Here is a 24,077-nt window from a genome sequence, read left to right on the forward strand (position 1 = left end):
AGACTCGGGACTACTTTATGACACAGCACAGCTGAAAGGTGCAAGGCAGCCCCAAAGACACCTCTGTAAACACAGATGCACACGTTGTTAGCGAACCGTCCACGTCTCTGCAGCGCTTCATTCCAACACAACACCCCCACTCTACCTGGGACAAGGCAAGGGCAGAGGCAAACCCCCACCCTGATTCTCAGTGCCAGCAATCAGTCCACCTTCTGGGATGGTGCTTCTCGCCAACCTCTCCTCCACAGGACTCGTGCGTGCACCTGGCAGCTTCTCCAACCAGCTTTTCCTCTATCTCTCAGGCCCTCCTCAGTCCCTTATATATCCCATTAATGAGTCTGTTGCACCTGTGGGTGTTCCACACCTGTTCCTGCCAGTTTACCTGTTTATCTGGGGTGCTCCAGAGAGGGAAAAACACTCAAATCACCAAAGCATATCAAACGAACATATGAAATCATGCTAATACAAACAAAAATCATGCCAAAATGTACACCAACCATGCAACTTCAACAACTAAAATACAACAATTTCCCACTGTGCAACACACACACACACACACACACACACACACACACACACACACACACACACACACACACACACACACACACACACACACACACACACACACACACAGAGAGACCTCACAGACTTGTGACATCACAAGGAAGGTAGAATAGAACTACCCCTCACACGCAAGAGAGATCAGCTGCTGGAGGCGCTGCGGCTCCCCTCCAAGCCCCTCCCAGATATCTGAGTTTCTTAGCTCACAGCAGCCTGAGTGGGGAATGGGTGGGCGTGGCCACCTCCGGCTTGTTATCTTAAAGTAGCAGAGCCCTCAAACGGCTCATTCTGGAAGGTACTGACAATGTCAAGAACAAAACAGCATGAACAGCTGTTTGTGTGACAGATTTAGTGCAGAGGACTTCCTGAACATATGTTTTATAGATCATAGAACTAATATAATTAAAGAAAAAAAATGTTGTAATGTGCTCCCATTTAAAGCTGCTTTCCAGAGTTTTCCCCTTTTAGAAATGATGCATGATTTTTCAGGAATCCGAAAAAGTGATTATCTCATCATGTATTTTGATAAAATGTAAGCAATATGTCTTTTTTTTTTTGCTAGGCATGACCCCTGCCCCACAGAGCTCAGTGCAATAGGAAACTGAGTGCAGACCAGAACTAACCAATAGCGTTAGACTACTGCTAACTTGCTTCAAATTTAAGAAATGCCTCGGCTGATGCAGAGTTGATGAACTTTTCACGAACAAGTAAGTCTCTGCCTTCCCCGTCGTGAGTCAAGATGGGTGAGCCCATGAATGTTAGTGACAGTGTGACGTAGATCTGTCAGGATTTTCTAATCCTAGAGTTTCACTGTCTATTTTCTATCAGAGGCTAATGCAGGAGATAGGTGTAGGAGACTATTTTCATGTTAGCCTGCATTAAAAACTCAGGGAGACTGATTAAAATTTAAAATAAGATTTAAAAAAATTTCTGTGAACCACAGCATTAAAACAAAGCTGGAGAGGGAAAAAAGTGTCGAATTTGGATTGATCCACCATCACAGCTGACAGCAAGAGGAAGTAACGTGAGATGGACGTGTTTGTGTTCAGAACCCGTTTGAGTCTTCTGTAACCATGACGGCATCACTGACCCTGTTCTTTGACACACTTTGGATATCAGAGTGCGTTGTATCAAGCAGCTCTAAGCGGAAGTTTTTCTTACAGATATTACTGAAAGACACTCAGAACTAAATAAAGATAAGCACAAATCTTGCATCTGACATTCAGAGTCATGATGAGTTTCAGATTTACTCCACGTAATTTCTAATGCTAAAAATACTGAAGTGATCCCTGTGGAAACCCACACGCCCACATCAGACTATGAATGATTTCACACCTCAAAGATCTCCCTTCTCGTTAAGTTTCCACTGTAGGAACTCTTCAGCTGACTGTCTTTCTTTTGAATAACCACAACAGGAACAAATAAAACATCTGAGCTATCTTTAGACTTTCACACTAAACGTTAATGTGCTGACGTTACCTCGTAATTCAGATTGTTTTGACAGAACAGATTTGAGGTCCCCATCAGCAGATCTGTATGTGGTGATAGTAGGAGGGGGATGATGTTCTGGTTTCAGAAGGGGAATTTAGAGCTGAGTCCTTGCACACACCACCAAACAAGAAAACGTTGGTGTTTGTGATTCTCCCTTTCAGAGACTTTTGTCATGTTGTAGCTAAAAACGAGGAAAGAGAAAAAAAGCTGACATTCAGAAACACCTAAACAAAATTTCCCAACCTAAATCCTTCTGAATGTCAGGGCCACTCGATACTCTTGTGATGCTTAAGCCGGGCGTACACTGTGCGACTTTTTCACTCGCAGCGTTCAGCTTCAGCTCACATGTACGACTTCCTCGCAGGGCAGATCTCACGAGTCATGTGCTCACACTGTACGGCCCAGTTCTTGGATGCGACCTGACTGCTCACACTGTACGTCTGGTAGCAACACGTCGGCCCTAAAAATATGCTAAAAATAGCAGTTTTTACTCAACACGTCAGACTTTTTTGTCTTGTCTTGCCTGTTGTCCTTCGGGAGTGCTGCAGGAGGACACACAGGGATTTATGGGGGTTGGATGAGGAAAACGAAATAAAGAAAGTAAATCTGGGTTTTATGATCAGTTTAATTTGACATGAACACGACAAACACGCTTTCTTGACAATCTTTGTGAGTAAAAAAACGTGTAGAAATAAAAACGAACAGCGTGTGTTATTAGGGAAATATCGGGTGAGTGGCGTTGATGCAGGATTGCGCATGCGCCGTGAGCGGTTCTGATACTTTTTGGATCGTAGCTGCTCGCTGCGCCTCTTCAACAGTGCGATACCCTCACGAGGGACGAGCAAAATATCAAACACTCCAGAAGTCCGTGCGACCTCACGACTGCTGATCGGTAGCTGGTCACGTGGTGTTAATCGCCTCTCGTAACCCCCGTACACTACACGACCGCTCGGCGCAAAACTCACCCCGATCTCTTGGATTATCGCACGAGTGGAAAATCGGCTCAAAAAAGTGAAAAAGTCGCACAGTGTACGCCCGGCTTTAGGCTGCATCTCCTCAGTAGGCCCTACCTGACCTTTGACCTTTATTTCACATCAGCTCATAATAAGAAAAGGAGGCTGAATGGAGAGTGAGGGAGATTGTTTAATGTTGTGTGTGTGTGTGTGTGTGTGTGTGTGTGTGTGTGTGTGTGTGTGTGTGTGTGTGTGTGTGTGTGTGTGTGTGTGTGTGTGTGTGTGTGTTGAAAATTGATGAGAGCAGACCAGCGTGATGGAAAGCCCAGCCGACTGCTAACGCAAACACACCGGAGGCTGAGCAGAATGACACAAGAGACAAGGGATGAGGTTGGAAAGGTGGGGGCGGAGTGATTCGTGTCAGCTTCACCTCACAGACAGTTGTCATTAAGATGTTGATGTTGGCCAGCACTGACATGTGCTTACACTGGAGTCCATTATCAAGTTTGCTCGGCAAAGAGAACATCCATATTTCATCCCTCACACACACACACCCTCCCCCTGTTAGCGCACAAGAGTAAGGAGTTTCACACACACCTATCAAAGAGCATGGTGTGTGTTTTCATCATTATCATAATTAAGAGTGACTGCTAAAGCAGGGGATGGAATGAGTGTTTGGCTCTCCTGCTTTGAAAACATCAAATCCTCATTTGATGAATGAATGAATGAATGAAAGGAGAGGCACATTTGGCTCGGGTCCAGTATCCAGAGAGCCAGACGGGGTCAAACTCAGTAGATAAAGGTTCTCCCGCTGCTGGCACGTCATCACAGCTCGGGCTTAAGCAGAGCATGTCTGTTTTATTTGGCAGACTTTTAAATGAGGCAACCAGGATCGTGCTAAGAAATGGATTAGCTATGTCCCTATGAGGCGCTGATAGTAAAGCAACACAAGCTCTTCTAAACAATAATTATAAAATACGACCATTTTAGCCACTTTGTCATCACATTAGTTTGGTAAATTACAATGGAAAGTGCATAACTCTTCAAACATAAATGGACATTACAATGATAAATGTAAATATTTAGAATCAAATAAAAACATGCAAAGATACATCTGATTATTTAAGATCTAATCCAAATATACAAAATGACACATATAGATGTTAAAATCTAAATAAAACATGCAGATTTGAAACCAAATGTTAAAGTCTGCTTCGTCACTGGAAGACGTGCCGGTGGGATTGAGGAGGTCTTTGAAGTACTCTGCTCACCGATCCATGTCCCGAGCTGAGTTCAGCAGCACACCGTCCCCGCTATAAACAGTGTTGGTAGGCACTGCTTTGTCCTCTTGAGGCACCGGGGGTTGGACCAGAATCTCCTTGAAGCCCTTGGGAAGTCTTGCTGCTCCCACATCTGGGTTTTTGCCTCTTTGACCACCCGGGCCACATTCCGCTACCATCAGCTGCCTTTGGAGTCCCACAGGCCCAACACATCCATTAGGGTTCTTTCTTAAGCTTGACGGCATCCCTATTTGTTGGTGTCAACCAGCTGGTTTGGGGATTGCCCCCACAACAGGCACCGGCGACCCTACAGCCACAGCTCCGATCGGCTGTTTTCAACTAACCTCCACACACTAGATGATGCTGTGGTGTTCATGTACTATGGTCAACCTTTAATATGTTAGAGTGATCTTGAATATTTTCTTTTTTAAATGATTATTTAGATTTATTTTGAGGTATTTTGGTTTTAGTTAAAGTTATGTATTTAATTTTATTCTAAATATTCAGGTTTAAGTTTAAATATTTATAAGCTGAAACTTAACGCAGGCCTATGTTTTTTATAATTTAGATTTAACACGTGTTTATATGTAATTCTTTATTTTTAGGTGTGACGGCAAATGTTTAAATCAACTTATTTTATTTGGGTTAAACTTGTTTTGGAGTTTCTCCTATACTTTTGATTGAATCTAAAAATTTTCAGTGTAACTATTTAAACTTTAAATGTTATACTTTTGTCCATCATTGAATCTAAATATGATACATTTTATGTACTTATTGTGATACTTTATAAACGGCGCCCCATAGCCTTTCTCTTCAGATGCGCAGTTGTTTAGAGTCTCTGGCTGCAGCTCAGCGGTGAGGAAAGATTACTCTCTCATTGAAATCGTTACACAATGGATCCCCCTTCCTCCCCCTCTGCAGCAGCAGCTTGTGAACCCCGCTACTGACCTCCGAGCACCCCCATCACCCATCCACCATCCAGCTTTGGGTTCCCACCCCAACAGAAGCCCTCGTGGTTCTCAGATGCAGCCTCATCCAAGGAAGCATTTCTGGAATGACCCGCATCTCTCTCTCTCTCTCTCTCTCTCTCTCTCTCTCTCTCTCTCTCTCTCTCTCTCTCTCTCTCTCTCTCTCTCTCTCTCTCTCTCTCTCTCTCTCTCTCTCTCTCTCTCTCTCTCTTTCTGTTTGTCCCTCCCTCTTCCACTCTACAGCAGGACTTAAACGCGTCGTTGCTATGGCATCCGCCTGCCTGAGTCTGTTCAATGGTTGAAACGCGCTCATTCTCCTGAACCTGGAGCGTCATGTGTTGGGTCAGTGTACCGGAGGAGCGTGTCGCCTGAACGCAGCTGCGCGAGACCTGGGAGAGGGTGGGGGGTGGCACACCTGAAAACAGATGGAGGGACGGTGTGAAACAGTCTAACTACGGCTTCACCTTGTCAACCGGGCAGCGCGCTTTGCTAAACTCCTCTGACCCGGTGATGTGAAGAGGTAACCGGGGTTAGAGAGACGTCTCTCTCTGCTTTATTTCTCTTTAAGTGAAGGACAATGTCGACGCGACAGTCCCGGCTTTTGTTCGTGCGGCCGTGGGCGCACGGATCTGAGTTTGATCCGGTTCCTTCTCCTTGAATCGTGGACAGGATGACGTGCTGGCCGCCCCGCAGCGACCCTCGTCTGTGCGTCCTGCTCTGCTGCGCGGTGCTCGCAGTCTGCGCTGCAGCGTCCAGTACCGGTGAGTGGGTCAAGGCTCATTAGGGACCAATTACATAACAACCCACAATAACTATATGGGCTGTTATGTATAATGTTATAGCTGTTATCAATAATTCCAGCGTTTGTACCTGCATGTGATGGATGAAAAAGGTGCGTTTATAATTTGGCATATGATGCACCAAATTATAATCAGCAGATTATAATCAGTAGGAAAGATGCCCCAGATCAGGTCTGGATGGTGAAACCTACGTTTCAAACCCCCAAATTGAACTCTGATCAATTATCAACCTGAATCAACCTGATCTGCTAAAGTCTGCAGGAACATCTCCGACCATCAGCAAACCAAGCTCTCCTCTAACCGCCGTATTGCATTAAAACCTCCACCCATCACCTATCTGATGGGTTACTAGAGGTCAGAGTGCTAATTGGGTCAGAGCTGCCTGATAATGGGTCTGTTAATGAGGCTCAGACCTGCATGCTTTCTCTGGCCTACATTCCAGCTCCATAAATCACCGAGAGTACTCTGGAAAATTGGATTTAGCAGATAAATTACTTCAGTAAATCATTAATCCAACTACAGGAAGCCCAAGGTGCACATTAGACCCTTTCTCACATCCTTGGTGTGTGTGTTTTTAAAAGTTTCAGTTTAAATAAAAGTTTGAGGTACTCCACGCATCCATTCCAACATTTCAAGCACCTGTTCCCACACTCACCAGTATGTGCTGGATGTGACCTATGAGATTCTGAGCGGTGCTTCCATCATCGAGGGGTAAACCAGATTTAAACGTCATCAGAAGCTGCACCGCATGGCTAATGCATGTTGACACACACACTCGTTCATATGCTAATCAGACACTCTTTTTTATCCTTTTTTCTGTGATTGTTGTTAGGAGCTGGTGTGTGTCAGTCGCCCGGTGTTGCCTCATGCACAGACTGCCTCTGCCGTGGACCTCAGTGCGCCTGGTGCTTCCAGAAGGTGTGTGTGTGTGTGTGTGTGTGTGTGTGTGTGTGTGTGTGTGAGCCAGGCAAAAGGGAAATAAAGCAAACAGTAGGAACGTGGCAGACTCAAGTGCATTCCTCAGATGACACGCACCAATGCTTTCATGGCATTCGCAAACAAGGATCGAATGTGTATGTTTGGGCTGAGTGGTGTGCATTATGTGATCTGTGTGTGTGAAAACGTCGGTGTGTGTTTTCTCAGATGAAGACACTTTCTGTCTTTGTGTTTAGTCTCTCCGTCTTTCTGCATCAGCCCGTGTGTTTGTCTTTATCTGTCTTGCATGTCTTGCTGTCCTGTGAAGAGCCCACCCTGATTTGGCCTTGAGAAGCTTCGGTCTATCAGTGCCACACCACACACACACACACACACACACACACACACACACACACACACACACACCACACACACACACACACACACACACACACACACACACACACACACAGAGAGAGAGTGACATCACACTGATTGAAAGTGTTTTTTAGACTTCAGGTGCTTTCCCACCCTGTTGAACCCTAAACTTCTCTGACATCATCTTTGGGTTGGGTCTACGTGTGTGTGTGTGTGTGTGTATGTGTATGTGTGTGTGTGAGGGCCTTCAAACATCACCCTTGTAACCTCTACACACACACGTCCACGCCTGAACGAGCTCTGAAAACACATCTGTAACTGTATTCATGTAAACATGTGCCCACGTGAGACGCTGAACTCCCAGGTCTTGTGAAGGAAAGTCCCGGGAAGTAGCCAGTCTTAAACTTTTTGGTGTTAAATGTTAGGCCAGTTGTTTTTGTGAGGATATCAAAGAGTATACAGAGTCTGGTTTTCAGGCTCAGCTCAGCGTCAGTCATGGTTGTGGAGTGCATGACGCCTGTGTGGTTTTTGTGCCCGAGTTCTGTAGAAAATGACTAATGAGGTTTAAGTTTGTTGTGCTTCCTGGGTGGTGACAAAAAGTGTTTCTGAATATCAGTCCTGAAACTGAGCTGGAAAGCTGGGTAACCAATAAAACACACACACATATAGTCATACACACACACACAGACCCAGCGAACATGCCCGTTTGGGCCCACCATGAGCTTCTGTGGGCAGGACAAACCCACACTTACCCTAGAGTTCACCCACAAGGATCTTGTGTATGTTTGCATGAATGGGGCCCATATTTGTTTTCCTACGTGAGCCCCCTTTAGATGTAGTCAAGGGTTAGGGTAGGGTTAGATTTAGTTAAGTGCAACCCACAGGTGCATCAGCCCAAATCCATCCCTTGTGGGGTGCCCTGGATCAGCCCAGTAGATACCTGTGATTATTTCTGTGGGCACCCCACATTGGGATCTGCCCTAAAACTACCCACAGTGGCCCCGTGAGTGTTAGCCCATGTGGGGAATTCAGGGGAATCAACAGATCTTTAAGAAAACAGAAATGTAACTTACATGACACAAGTTCTCTAAATAAGGTTTTAGAGCTATTGTAATATTTGGTGTTTGTAATGGTGGGGCAGCGGCAGCTCAGGTAAGAGAAAACGCTTTGGGTCGGATGAAAACTGCTACGTAAATGATGGAAAGCCCAGCCATGCCAGGGTTCCACCGAGAAATGAGGCGCACACGAGGGCCCCACAGCAAAGGGCCACAGTGGGGCCATAGCGGGAAGCCCACATGTGTGGGCCGTGCTCTGTTGGGCCCCTACATGGCCCCAAATAATTGTACCCGCATATGCCCTACATTTCACGATGGCTGTGGGTCCCACTGTTGGCAACCCTTCGTAGGCCAGATTTATGCCCAGAGAGATCACACACGGGGACCCAAACAGGCATGTTTGCTGGACACAAGAAACAAAGAAACACACACACACACACACACACACACACACTTGTATTTGTATCCTTGTGTCGACACTCCGTTGACTTCCTTTAATTTGAGTGACTCCACTATGCCTAACCCATACCCTAACCCTACCCATAACCAACGCTGTTCTATTTTTAACCCTAATCTAAACCAAAAGTTAAACATCACACCTCTAAAACCACATTTTAGGGTATTTTGTCGTTGTATGGACCAGCCAGATGTCCACCCACTACAGCTTCAAAGTTAAAATCTGTCCACTTAAGCATAAAAAAGACAAGTGCACACTTGAGGAGCAGTGACTGTGGTATAAATAGAAAGATTACAGCAGCAATGGGCCGACATTAGGAACAGATTTACAGGTTGTGTCTGACTTCATTTGTGTTTCTTGAGATTGTTGAGGAATAAAAAGAATTTGCTCAACGATTTACAGTCTAGAATATTGTTAAATAAAGAGGCTGACCTGTGTTTGTCCCTCAGGACTTCCTGTACGGTTCTGAGCCCAGCCGTCGCTGTGACCTGCCAGAAAACCTACGCAGGAGAGGCTGCGGGTCAGAGTTCATAGAGCAGTCTGAGGTCAAGGTGGAGATCAACGCTACACTCAGTGGCACGCAGGTGTCACCACGAGGCATCAGTATCACCCTGAGACCTGGTAGACCACCGTACTACTCCACATCTTTCATTTACACCTAATAAAAACAAGGTTATACCCGAATGTCATCCGTGTGTTCAGGGTCTCAAGCCAGTTTCATGGTAGCGGTGAAGCAGCTGCAGCGCTATCCTTTGGATCTGTACTACCTGGTGGACGTATCAGCCTCTATGCAGGAAAACCTCAATCATGTCGGTGTTTCGATTCTGGTGCTAGACACTCCTTTTCCTGTCTCGCCCTCTTCTGATTCTCTTTGATGTCTGTCTACGGTGCAGCTGAAGACGGTCGGCGTGGCGCTGTCTCTTCGTATGACGGAGCATACCTCAGACCTCTGGCTGGGTTTCGGCTCGTTTGTTGACAAACCCGTCTCCCCTTACATCAGCGTCCATCCTTCTAAGATCAACAACCCCTGCAGGTGAGGATTTTCTGCTCTGAGAAAGTGCCACAGTCCCTCAGTTTGCAACATATTCTGTTGGTCTTGTTGCTATAAATAGAGCAGATCTGTTGCATTCCTTAGATAATGTTCTTTTTTTAACGTCTTCACTAGAATTTTTGGACATAAAAAAGCCACAACGAATGTTTTTCTCAAGATGAACTAATGAAAACCCTTTATAACAATTCTCACACTAGTAAGTAAGTAAGTAAAGTTTATTTATAAAGCGTCTTTCACTGATATAAATCACAAAGCGCTGTACAACATGAGTGAAATCAGGGCAAATACCTCAAACCAATAAAAACATCATAAAAACAATAGCAGTGACGACAATAGTAACCAAAATCAGGAGTAAAAACAAAGTCAAGGTGTGAACAAGAACAAAGCCATCTTTTAGAATATTTAGCGGGGGAAAGCCTGGACGAAAAGGGTTAGGCTTTTAAGATGTTTTTGAAGACCTCTACAGATTTCAAGAGACGGAGATTTGAAGGTAGACTGTTCCAAAGTCTGGGGGCAATAGTCTGAAAGGCCCTGTCCCCTTTGGTTTTTAGTCTGGTTCGACGAACAGCCAGGAGGTTTTCAGATGTGGATCTAAGGTTCCGAGAGGTGGTGTGTGGGGATAAAAGCTCAGATAGGTAGCTTGGAGCCTGGTTGTTAAGAGCTCTATAGGTCAGGACTAAAACTTTAAACTGTATTCTATATTCTACCGGGAGCCAGTGGAGGGACTGTAAAACTGGGGTGATGTGAGCTCGTCTGCTGGATTTGGTTAGGAGTCTGGCTGCTGCATTTTGGATGGCTTGAAGGCGTGAGAGGGAGGTTTTGCTGAGACCAGTAAAAAGAGCGTTACAGTAGTCTAAGCGTGATGACACAAAGGCACGGATGATTTAATTAAATTAAATAAACTTATTCACTAAAGCAGAACCCCACAATATAAAATAAAATATGTCCGTGGACTTTAGTGTAATGTCCCTTTTGTTCCATATCTCAGGTTTTTGCTCAGCCCAAAACTGTTTTTTATCTGCTCATCCTTCACTAATCCCCCCATACGAGACTCTTATCCTGCTGCCATCATTTCTGCAGAGGCAGACGGTTAGACTGAAAGACTTTCTTTAACAAAATACATAAAGCAGCAAAACTCTCAGCTGGTAAAAACAGAGGAGAGGAAAGGAGTCAAAAGGAGTTTCTCTTCTTTTTCTCCCAGGTGGGATTCCTAGTATTGTTCACAACCCAAACAAGTGTGTAAGACTCACATCCGGATTTAGATATAATCAGCTCTGGATTGGATGGAAAGTACTTTGTGGACGTTTTTCTATTGTAAATGAAGACCGAGTCAGATTTTATGGAGATGACCTAAGTGTGTGAATCGTGAATTGTTGGAACAGCTTTCACCGTGAAGTGTCGTTGTTGCGAGACTTGAACCTGACCCTGAGTCTGATTTGTTGCTCTGGCCAGCGATTACGAGATCCGCTGCCGTCCGGCCCACGGTTTCCATCACGTCCTCAGCATGACAGGCAACATGAGCGAGTTTACGCGTGTGATCAAACGCCAACGCATCTCTGGGAACATGGACACACCTGAGGGAGGCCTAGACGCCATGCTGCAAGCTGCCGTCTGTCAGGTAAGCATCTGTCTGCGTGGTGCTGGCTCTGAGGCAGTAGAAGCACTCTGACTCAGCAGAGCACGCTCACACTGCAATCCTCTTTATTGCAGTTTTTCCCAACTGTTTACACACGTCTTCCGAAGGAAAGAACTCTGCACACAACTCACAACGTACAAAACTACACCTGTGTAAAAGAAAACTACATTTTAAACAATGCTTTGCTTTCAAATGACTCACACAGACCTTCTTGAGTTGACATTTATAAGAACCAGTTGAACACTGGTGTGTTAAATGTAAAACATTATGACCACCAGCATCATGGGTCCCCAGAAGAACGAAAAAAAGTCAACGGGGCTAAAAACGCTATTTTCTAACCCGCTTTGCCTTTCGCCCTGGATCACACATATGTTGTACTGCAATTTAAATGAAATGTACTGAGATTTATTAGCTTGTAAAAGTTCGTAATTAGCGTGACTACACACTAGAAATCGGCACATCGCATATGTGACGTCACCACATAATCTCCTCTCCCCTAGCGTAGCTGCTACTTACCACATGGCCATATTTATGGTGGTTCTTTCCTGCTGTGGGAAGTTTGCTGAACCTACAGCCATTTTCCCTCAGTTTCCTCCGTGTCTGGTTCGATGATGTCACTTCCGTGAAGCACATTTGTAGTTCTGGACTTATTTTCACATAAAACCTAAAATATTGTTACCCCCTGCTCGAAAATAAGCGCGTTCTTGGTATCAAAATGTGTCTTTCAAATTCACGGACATCATATGTGAAATTCATGGCACAAAACAAGCGGAATTGGAAAATAGAGTTTTTAGCCCCTTTGACTTGCATTCATTTTTATTCTTCCGGGGACCCGTGGTCCGGAAGTGGGCTCACTATTGTGTGCAAACAAGAAACACGCACACACACACACACGCACGCACGCACACACAAACACACACACACACACACACACACACACACACACACACACACACACACACACACACACACACACACACACACACACACGCCTGTCTTTCTATCATAGTGAGGACCCTCTATGGACTTCCATTCATTTTTGTGATTTTACCATGCCTAACCCATACCCCAACCCTAACCATAACCAACGCTGATCTATTCCTAACCTTGACCTTAACTAAAACTTAATTCACACTATACCTCTAACTGGTATAGTAAGCTTCTGTTTCTAAAAAAAAAGGTAGGACCAAAAAATGTCCTCACTTTGTAGGGAAAATGGTCAAAATGGTCCTCAGTATGTAGTATGCACACACACACACACACACACACACACACACACACACACACACACACACACACACACACACACACACACACACACACACACACACACACACACACACACACACACACAGTTCCATTTTCTCACACTGTCTAAGATGATTCACAGACATCCAGGAGTCTCATGGCTGATAGTGGAATTTCTGCAGCTTTTCTTATCATTTGGGTTACTGAAAGACCCGATCATCCTGGAAACTAATGCAGTTCAGATGAATAAAATGTCTGAGTGTGCGTCTTTCTTTCACCACACTTGTAAATCCTGAAAATACGAAACATGCAGCGTTCCCACATCAGTGGTCTTGAACGTCGATAAGCAGAGATTTATGGGATTAACAATGGGGGGATTGGAGAAACACATTTGTGGTGGTGTTTGGTATTAATGCAACCCAGCTTCCAAACAAATAAAAATCCACTAACACAATGCACATTGTGTCCTAAAGACTAGAGTTTAAGCTTTCTGTAACTTCTGTTAATATCTTCCCACACCATCATTCATATCACCATGCTAATCTATACCCAAAGTGTGGTTTTAAAGATCAGCTTCATTGAGAAACAGTTTTTACTTGTTATTTTTTAGATAAGATCGGTCACTTGAGTTTCACCACAGGCTAACTGCGAACATAGTCTTCTACCCCTATATCCTGCATGAGCTGCTGGTGGAAAATAGATGAAGAAACGCTCGGATTAGAAAAAAACGCTCAGATCTGCATTACATTGAAAATTAACCTTCGGGATCTCAACCACCTTTGCTCGTGCCTGGAGATGCTGTTGTTGGTTTAGCATCCAGGAAACAGCAGAACACGTCTTGAGCAGTAGAAGCTATCCAGAGCAGAGTCAGTGGTAGAGTCATGATGCTGTTGTCCAGATTTCCAAATATTACGAATATTAATGAGTAAGAGTCATAATCCTGCTGTTTTCTGCTCACCTCTGCTCTGGTTAACTTCTACTTCCTGAAACAGGAGCGCCAGAGCTTTTACCTACAGAGATGGACTCTATAGGCACTCATTTATACTTGAGAGCACGGCAAATGTGTTGTAAAAATGAGTGAATGAGAGCAGACATTAAATTAAAGTTTATATTTTGAAAGGGTAAGTACATTTCACTTTTTAAATAAAAAATTCTGTCTAAATGATTTGCAAGTTAAAATTTGTAAATGCCAAACGCATCAATGACATCACGGCCTTTTATCTGTATCCTGGTCAGAATGCGGTGGGATGGCGGCCAGAGGCGAAGCGTCTGTTGCTCCTGATGACCGACCAGCCATCTCACCTCGCCCTGGACAGCAGACTAGGGGGGATCGTTGTCCCACACGATGGCCAGTGTCACCTGGAGAACAACGTCTACACTGGAAGCACCAGGATGGTCAGCTAGCTCAAACTGGTGATTCTCCATGAAGATCACAAGGAGAAAAATTGTATCTTACTTAAAGGTTTTGTCACCTTAACAGGACCATCCCAGTTTGGGCCAGCTGTCTGACAAGCTACTAGAAAACAACATTCACTCAGTCTTTGCAGTGGAGAAGCAGCAGTATCAGTGGTATGAGGTAATCTGAGTAACAACACTGGTCTGATCTGCATCAGATGTCATATACAGAGATTTTGTTATTATTATTATAATTATTATTATTATTATTATTATTATGGGGCGACGGTGGCACAGGAGTTAAGTGCTCGCCCCGTAATCGGAAGGTTGCAGGTTCGAGCCCCGCTCAGTCTGTCGCTGACGTTGTGTCCTTGGGCAAGACACTTAACCCACGTTGCCTGCTGGTGGTGGTCAGAGGGACCGGTGGCACCTGTGCTCGACAGCCTCGCCTCTGTCAGTGCGCCCCAGGGCAGCTGCGGCTACATCGTAGCTCATCCCCACCAGTGTGTGAATGTGTGTGTGAAAGGGGGAAATGACTGATTGTGTTGTAAAGCACCTTGGGGGCTTCCAGGACTCTAGAAGGCGCTATATCAAATTCAGGCCATTTTTTTATTGTTATTATTATTATTATTATTATTATTATTATTATTATTATTATTATTATTATACTGACATCTCTATCTCTAGGAACTTGTCCAGCTGCTTCCTGGGTCCTACTTGGGAAAGTTGGGTATCTTCCAGGCTCCAAACCTTATAGATCTGGTGGTGGATGCATACAAGGTAAAGTCCCCAACCTTTAAGAGTGCTTTGTCTTTGTTTTCATTCTCTCAACAAAGACTCGGACCAGAGTCATATGTATTATTCATCAAAATGTTTCAGCTAAGTTGCTCCTCATGCTGTACTTTCTGCACGATAACTGCTACTTTTGACCTTGTCCTTTCCTTTTTAGATAAAATTTTATTTGTGTAATTAATGTTTTAACAACAACTGTTTTATTTCCTCTGTGTATTTAATGTGTTATAGAATGAAGCTGCATTGCCTGTATGTGGCGATATGAATGTAGCTCTTAAATGTGGAAGCATTGGTAAGGTGTAGGTATTTGCAGGACCCAAGGTTGCTGTTGAACAAGTAGCCTGGGTGCTAAGCGGAGGGAAGGTGTGCAGCTGAAAGGAAAAAACCAACAGAACCAGACACCGAGCAGTTAAACCTTCAAAGAGGCGATATGATTAGCCACTCTGAGTTAAACGTGCAGGCTGAGCATGAATATTGCATCCTACACTTATTTCCTGCATTATCAGAACCAGGAGGGTCTGACTGCCACATGTGTGAGAAATCACAACATTAGGAAATTGCTGCAGTACTTGCAAAAATATGAGATAAGCAAAAATAAGAAATAAGCATAATAAAATATAATATAAGAGGGCAATAATTAGAGGAACGGCTAATATATAAAAGACAGTGTAGGTACTGTAGATCAGAGCAGAACAGTGCAGGTGCAAACACAACACATGGTCAGGTGACTAGAACAAAGCACTGGAGTGGGCAGTCGGTCAATGATGTTCTAGAGGGGAAGAAACTGTTTCTATGGGAACAGGTTCCAGTCTGAATGGATCAGAACTTCCTGCCAGATAAAATTATGTCAAAAAGACTGTGACCAGGCTGACACGGGTCAGCTGTTATCCGACCTGCACGCTTCAATGTCCTGGAGGTGTACAGGTCCTGTATGGAGGGGAATTTCTAGCCAATGACCTTCTCAGCAGAACGTACAACATGCTGCAGTCTCTTCTTGTCCCTGGCGGTAGCTCCAGCATACCACACAGTGATTGAAGAGGTGAGGTTGGACTCGTTGACTGCGGTGTAGAACTGCCTCCTCGACTGTGCAGATAGGTTGAATTTCATCAGCTGCCTTGGGAAGTACATCCTCTGATGGGCCTTTTTATGACAGAGGTGATGGTTGGCTCACACGTGTGGCCCTGGGTGTTGGTGGTGCCCAGGGAGCGACATGAGTCCACCATCGTGATGGGAGTGTCAGACAGGGTTATGGGGGAAAGTGGGGCTGTGTGCTTCCTAAGCTCCACAAAAATCTCCATCGTCTTTTAGATGTTTAGCACCAGGTTGTTTGGGGCGATGGTGGCACAGGAGTTAAGTGCTCACCCCATAATCAGAAGGTTGAAGGTTCCAGCCCTTCTCAGTTTGTTACTGTCATTGTGTCCTTGGGCAAGACACTTAACCCCTCTTGCCTGCTGGTGGTGGTCTGAGGGAACGGTGATGCCTGTGTACGGCAGCCTCGCCTCTGACACAGCGCCCCAGGGCAGCTGTAGCTCATCCCCACCAGCGTATGAATGTGTGTGTGTGTATGGGTGAATGACTGATTGTGTTGTGAAGCGCCTTGGGGGTTCCAGGACTTTACTGTAGAAGGTGCTATATCAAATACAGGCCATTTACTATTTTACCATTTGTTGTGGCTGCACCAGGACACCAGCCAGTTCAACACATTCTCACACCCAAGGCGTCAAAATGTGACGCGTGACCAAGCCTCAATATATGACAATTCGGGACGCCCCAGCACGTCAGGAGATGACGATCAGGGACAAACAGCTGAAGCAGTGTCCCAGAGCGTCAGTATCCGACGCCGGTGGTGAGACGGACATTATAACTACTTGTGAACTACTTAACCTTCCCCTCACCCCAATCCTAACCTTAAGGTCACAGTTTATGGACCTCAAGGTTAGGATTGGGGTGAGGGGAAGGTTAACTAGTCGAGTAATGTTCATGTGACCACGCACATCAAACGGTGACGCCAGTGGAGCCAGCTGATCCAGCGCGTCCCTGAACATCGTCTCCTGACGCGCTGGGGCGTCCCGAATCGTCATATATTGACGCTTGGTCACACGCATCATATTTTGACGCCTTGGGTGTGAGAATGTGTTGGCCAGTTAGACCTCCAATCTGTAGGCAGACTCATCCCCGTCCGAGATGAGTCCGATGACAGTGGTGTCGTCTTCAAACTTGATAAGCTTGACAGACTTGTGGTTGGAGGTGAAGCTGTTAGTGTACAGCAGGGGAATTCAATGCCAGGCCTGGAGGGCCGGTATCCAGCAAATTTTAGAGGTTCCTCTGCTCCATCACGCTTGGTTTAGTGGTTGAATCATCTGTGCAGCATCTCATCAGGCTCGGCAGAAGCCTGTTAATCACCTTCTGATTGAAGTCAGGTGTCGGGTGAGTTAAAACTAAATTGTGCTGGATTTGGGCCGTCCAAGCCCAGAATTGAATACCCCTAGTGTGCAGGGAGAAGAGTAGAGGGGAGAGAACACATCCCTGAGGGGAACCAATGTTAATGGTCCGCAGATCCAAGACATCCTTCCCCAGCTTCACTTGTTAGCTTGTGATAGAAAATAGACGCGAAAATGCTCATTTAAAAAAAAAAACTGGCAGATCTACATCACAATCACTGCGTTTGCATGCAAATCAGAAAACCGACCTTACCCCTAAATAGACTGACATCTGTTTTTTAAACTACATGTAAACACGTTAGTCTTTCTGAATGTCCTCAGGGAAAAATTGTGTTTCACACTGGTCACTCAAAGACATCTTACTAGGGCTTAGCTACTGGTGCTACTTTGCGATTAGCTGCAATTTGTTCAATGTTGTGGTCTCAATGGTTATGGATAAATGTGTATACAGCCGCAGTAGGAAGTCTGAGCCGTATGTCCTAGCCCTACATGCATTTCTAACTAGTGTAGCTACATTAAAGTCGTGGAAACTGTGAGGAGGACCTTAGCGAGCTGGATGACAACACTAGCTGCTTTCAGATCTGCAGTGACAACCTAGAGTGGTTTATCTGGTCAAACAGGCTGTTGAGCTAGCTCTCTGATATCCATTCTCCTCGTTGTATTCCAGGGGGAAAGAATCAGACTGACTAGCAGGGGTTTCAGAAACTGCATTTGACTGATGAAGCTATTATGCTAACTCAGAAAAACCAGAGCAGCGGATTGTTTACATTAGCTTCCTGAAGGCTGACCTAGTATTGCGTAAGCAGCTACATAGTGTTTAGACAGGAAAATATCTTTATTTTTTCCTGTGCTCTTTAAAAACATTCGATTTTCTCAAAATCCAGCTGCTTCTTTCAGTTGGTGTTTTAATTATTTTTACACTTCTCATTCAGAGGAAATTTGCCTCTGGCCAGTAACTTTAGCATTCATGGACTCATGAATCTTGACCAGTGTTGGGCAAGTTACTTCAAAACTGTGATGCATTATTTATTACTTGTTACCCTCATTTTAAAGTAATTCATTACATTACAATATTACTGATTTTAAAATGTAAGGCATTACACTACTTTTGCATTACTTTAAGTTACTTTCACCAAAACAACTTCAGTATGAATCTGGTAATGTGACGCTCAGTGAGCTCATGACATATATGTGGAAGGTGATGTGGTGTCTGAGCTAGGATTGCTGTTAAAATCAGTCAGATATAATAACAGTGCTTTAAAATGATTGTTTATTAAATAAAAGCAACAACAATCTGTACTCTCAGCACGCCGCCATCTTAAATTAACTGAGCAGGGAGTGAGGTGGTGGGGGCTCTAAGCCTATATTTGCCTTGGTCCCCAAATGCCTTGATACGGCCCTGGATGTGGGACTGACTTCTGGGGTGATCTGATTCTATCACATGTATAAATATTAAATGCTTATATATTATTGCTTTTCACTGGTAAAAATGTGTATTGGGGATAAATCTACCTACTTTTTTCTTTTCAAGCACTTTGTTTTGTTTTCTTGATTTTATTTGAATAATTTCCTGCCCTTTCTCTCTCTAACCTTCCTGCATGCTGCATGTTTTCTCCGTCTTCCAGAAGAAACTGTTTCCTAGATTTTCTACTTTCTAACTAATCAGCCAAAGGGATCTACCGAACGTAAACAAAAATAAATAAATCAAAAAACTTCATATGCGCTGCGCTCCAGCAGCAATGAGTTGATATCACCAGGGCACAGATTATGAACTCAGCTGAAAAGTACATGAAGTACCAGAGAATATGAGCTGATATAAACGATCGCAAACGAATTACTTTGTTTTGGTGGAGTGATTTTGTGAATATAACAGCGGCCGCGCGCAGGACGTAGCTGGAGTATTTGAGCCATTACCGCTGCATCCTCTCTGCTCATAGAATGCCCGCAAAGCTGAGTCCATAAATTACGTCATATATGTGGATACTGGATCTTTTTACAGGCTTCCTGCAATTAGAATTTTTAGGAAACCCACATCTTGATTCTGGGTTTAAAAATGCATTGTAATTACCGTGTTACTGACAATTGTACCGAGTAAATATTACCATTTTCTTTCCCTGTAATGCCTTACATTACCACATTACAGCAAAAAGCAATGCATTATAGTAATTAATTACTTTTGTACCGCCTTACTCCCAACACTGATCTTGACTTACGCCCAGGAACGTTATTGTTGGTTTAGCATTCAGGAAACAGCAGAGAACGTCACCTGGCAGAACTCCTCCAGGCTTGTGTTATTTGTGGAGATAAAACATAAATGTTAGTCAGTGGTAGAGTTCCGTTGCTGTTATCCAATCAGAGGTGAGATGTCCAAATATCAGGACATAGGACTCCAAATCCTGTCGTCTGAGGCTATTTTCTCCTTCAGCTGGCTTCTATGCCCTCAAACTGACGCTCCAGAGTGTTTTTTCCCCAGAGAATGACTTACATGGCATTCGCTGCAATAAGAGACCCCTACAAATCTATTAAAAATACAGCAGACAAATTATTGCTGTTAAAGTGTGAATTGCGACACTACATATCCTCCATTCATCCCTGCCTTAAAAAGCATGTCAGTTTTTAACATGAAGCATCATTTATGTTGAATAGAATGTTTGTTACCATAGATGATGCTTTACTTTGTAACACAACGTTTATGCTTTGCAATTGAAGGTTCTGAATGTAGTAATTCAGCCTGAAGGAAGTTTGTGGTCATAGCTGGACTAGCTGACAAACAAATGGTAAACAGAGATCTTAGAAGTAGAGGTTACAGCAGGATGGGGTTTTTCTACAAGTGTCTGTTTGTGTGAAACTACGAGTTAGTCCGGCCTGGACTAAGCTGTAATCTGGCCTGCGGCACAGTGCTCTATTGTTTCCCCCAAGAATCTGCCGAATCCACAGATCTGGGCGTACAGCTACACACACACACACACACACACACACACACACACACACACACACACACACACACACACACACACACACACACACACACACACACACACACACACACACACACAAGCTGCGGAGGCTAAACAGAAGCTACTATTATAACGCCCATCAGATCCTTACGGAAAACCATGAGTCCTGATCTGGGGATGAACACAAAGATGCTATTTTTATCCCCGCCTCCTCGTTCCCCATAAATCCTCTTGTAGGTCAAGAAGAAAGAAAGTGAAAGCAAATGAAAGAAAGACTTATTGTGGTTCAGTCAGTAGCATCTGGGAACAAACTCTAAGTTCCTCCTTCTAGTTGATCTGATTTCGCCCTTGTTCTCCTCAGAGGTTGCTGTCAGAGGTTGCAGTGTCGGTGTCAGTGGAGGACTTGGCAGTCAGCAGGTTCTGGGTGTCCGTCTCTCCTATTTGCCCTCAAGGATCCACCAGAAAGGACCAAAGCTGCTCAGGAGTGCAGCCAGGCCAGACGGTAAACACAAACCTTCTGCTCAGAACGCTGAGGAGTTGTTTACAAATGTGTAATAATTTATATGTGATGGTGTGCTTTAGTTGTATCAGATTACTCAAACTGCACAAACACACCCACACAAACACATCACTGAGAGATTTATCTGACAGAAAAGATTTGGTAAATAATCCCAGCTGAGCGGATTATAGCCCGTATTTAACAGGAAAACATTTCCATGTGATTCTGTGACCTTTCTTTCCTAAAATCCTTTTCCTTTCCCAACACAAGGCCCTGTGTAAACAGCTAGGACACATATTTAGAAACGGGTTGTTGGACATGCCCTGATCATTACCTGGTCTGTTATCGGCCTTTGTTTAGTGTTGCTACGGGGCTTTTCAGCTGCAGTCATTCAAAAGTCTGGTCAAAATGTTTCAGTTGAGTTTGTAAATTAGTGGTTTCTCTGTTCTCTAAAGCTGTGAGATTTCCATCCATCATGAGATTTGTTCATCGCCACACTCTCCTCATAGTTACTGCTTTGTGTGCAGACTAATACTGAACCTTTTCATCCATGAGGGGATTTAACTGAACAATGGAAAGTCCTGAAACTTACCAGAAGGGTGATAAGCATCAAGAAATGGCTTGAGTAGAGATTTTAATCATTGTTACACAGAGAGTTCAACAGCAGCAGTGTGCTTATTCAGACTGAGTCAGACTCTAGTTAGACTTATTAGAAATTTCCCCTCAGTGAAAGGTTGTTGACACACTGCTAAATATTCTGTAAGGTTATTACCTTCAACCACACACGCATTTCAGGATTTGGTCAACAGAATCGATGAGGTTCAATCTCCACTGAGAGCTACAAAGGGATGCTGAAGTTTGGGCAGCCTTGTTAATCGTCATGATTTTCCTGTATAAATCGTTGGTTGGTACAATAAAACATTTCAGTTAAATATATCGTATAGGAGACACAGTGATGTTTGAGAAGTGAAACAAAGTCAATAGGATTTACAGAAAGTGTGCAATAATTGTTTAAACTAAATTAAGCAGGTGCATAAATTTGGGCACCACAAAAAATGAATGAATTCAATATTTAGCGGATCCTCCTTTAGCAGAAATAACAGCCTCTAAACTCTTCCTGTAGCGTCCAATGAGAGTCTGGATTCTGCTTGAAGGTATTTTGGACCATTCTTCTTTACTAAACATCTCTAGTTCATTCAGGTCTGATGCTTCTGAGCATGGACAGCTCTCTCTAACTCACACCACAGATGTTCAATAACATTCAGGTCTGGTGCTGAGAAGAACATTCCAGAACGTTCTACTTGTTCCTCTCCATGAACGCCTTAGCAGATGCTGAGCAGTGCTTAGGGTCGTTGTCTTGTAGAAAGATCCAGCCCCGGTGCAGCTTCAGCTTTGTCACTGATTCCTGGACATTGGTCTCCAGCATCTGCTGATACTGAGTGGAATCCATGCGTCCCTCAACTTTAACAAGATTCCCAGTCCCTGCACTGGCCACACAGCCCACAGCATGATGGAACCACCACCATGTTTTATTGTAGGTAGCAGGTGTTTTTCTTGGAATGCTGTTCTTACTCCTCCATGCGTAACGCCCCCTTGTTCTGCCCAAATAACTCAGTTTGGTTTCTTCAGTCCACAGCACCTTATTCCAGAATGAAGCTGGCTCGTCCAGATGTGCTTTAGCAAACGTCAAGCAGCTCTGTTGGTGCTGTGGGTGGAGAAAAGGCTTCCTCTGCATCACTCTCACATGCAGCATCTCCTTGTGTAAGGTGCACCGAATAGGTGAACGATGCACATTGACTCCATCTGCAGCAAGATGATGTTGTAGGTCTTTGGTGCTGGTCTGTGGGTGACTCTGACCGTTCTCACCATTCTTCACTTCTGTTTGTCTGAGATGTTTCTTGGTCTGCCACTTGGAGCCTTAACTTGAACTGTGCCTGTGGTCTTCCATTTACTCAATATGTTCTTAACTGTGGAAACAGACAGCTGAAATCTCTGAGACAGCTTTCTGGATCCTTCCCCGAAACCATGATGGTGTCAAGTCTTTGTTTTCAGCTCATGTGAGAGTTGTTCTGAGACCCCATGTTGCTGCTCTCCAGAGAATGTTCACAGAGGAGGGAAACGTGACCCCCTTAAACACTCTTCAATCAATTTCCCTCTGGGATTAATAAAGTATTTTTGAATTTGAATTGAACTGAATTTCTCATTTCTGGATTCACTTGTGTATGGAGGTCAAGGGTCACTGGACTTACCACACCAATTTTGAGTTTCAAAAATTTGTTCTAAAAATGTTGGTATCATTAAATGACAAATTTATGCACCTGCCTAATTTTATTTAAACATTTATTGTACAATTTCTGTAAATCCTATAAACTCTTTTTCACTTCTCAAACATCACTCCTACATGATATGTTTAACTGAAATGTTTTATAAGAACCAACGATTTGTACAGGAAACATCTGAGAGATTAACAAGGCTGCCCAGCATCCTTCTGTATTTCATTCTTAGAATTGCTGATCTGTAAAAGTTAAACCATTTTATGATGAATGGATGGAGTTATGATGTTTGTGGTCAAATCATGAAACAAACATGCACAATCTCAGTAACACAGACTAAGCTGGATAAGATGGCTGAGATTAGCAATGGCAGCCATCTTTATTTGGAAGTTTGGTAAAGACTAATAAAACATAACAACCCTCTTTCTTCTGCCAATCAGGTCTACTTCAACATCACCATTGGCCAACACGCCTGCTCTGCTGATGGTAAAGACAACGATGTAGTGGTGCTGGTTCACCCAGTGGGTTATAATGAGTCCACCGTCGTCAGAGTCCACTCCAAATGTGGCTGCAAGTGTAGACCAACAGGACACTGTAATGAAGATGTCCAGTCACCCTGCAGCAGTCAGGAGCTCAGACCAGATCACGGACATTTAAAAGACCTAAACATTGATCCGAACAGGAGCTGCAGAGCAGATGGGTGGAATGTAGACTGTAGCAGCCGTGGAGTGTGTGAATGTGGGAAATGTGTCTGTGAGCAGAGCAGACTTGGGCTGATCTTCGGGAAATACTGTGAGATGGATGACTTCTCCTGCCCGTACAATCGGGAGCTTCTGTGTGGTGGTAAAGACACACACTTTGACGAAGACTTACTTTCTTAATGATAACGCTACATCTCGGACTGATCTCCACGTTTTTGCTTTT

The 24,077-nt window shown here is 44.1% G+C and overlaps 1 protein-coding gene across 2 annotated transcripts in view; it reads left to right on the forward strand.

The window, feature by feature from the left end:
- Positions 1-5,784: 5,784 nt before the first annotated feature.
- The window catches only part of itgb8 (integrin, beta 8), a 35,417-nt gene continuing 17,124 nt past the window's right edge, over positions 5,785-24,077 (forward strand). For both annotated transcript variants that reach the window (XM_015955875.3, XM_070541461.1), the window contains exons 1-11: positions 5,785-6,017; positions 6,889-6,974; positions 9,311-9,482; positions 9,564-9,670; positions 9,755-9,894; positions 11,365-11,530; positions 14,033-14,191; positions 14,277-14,372; positions 14,879-14,971; positions 20,743-20,883; positions 23,594-23,996. In XM_015955875.3, coding sequence (XP_015811361.3) covers positions 5,927-6,017; positions 6,889-6,974; positions 9,311-9,482; positions 9,564-9,670; positions 9,755-9,894; positions 11,365-11,530; positions 14,033-14,191; positions 14,277-14,372; positions 14,879-14,971; positions 20,743-20,883; positions 23,594-23,996 — 1,654 coding nt within the window. In that variant the 5' untranslated portion in view covers positions 5,785-5,926. The remainder of the gene's footprint in view (positions 6,018-6,888; positions 6,975-9,310; positions 9,483-9,563; positions 9,671-9,754; positions 9,895-11,364; positions 11,531-14,032; positions 14,192-14,276; positions 14,373-14,878; positions 14,972-20,742; positions 20,884-23,593; positions 23,997-24,077) is intronic.

This window comes from Nothobranchius furzeri, chromosome 11 (genome assembly GCF_043380555.1).
Source record: "Nothobranchius furzeri strain GRZ-AD chromosome 11, NfurGRZ-RIMD1, whole genome shotgun sequence".
Taxonomy (NCBI): Eukaryota; Metazoa; Chordata; class Actinopteri; order Cyprinodontiformes; family Nothobranchiidae; genus Nothobranchius; species Nothobranchius furzeri.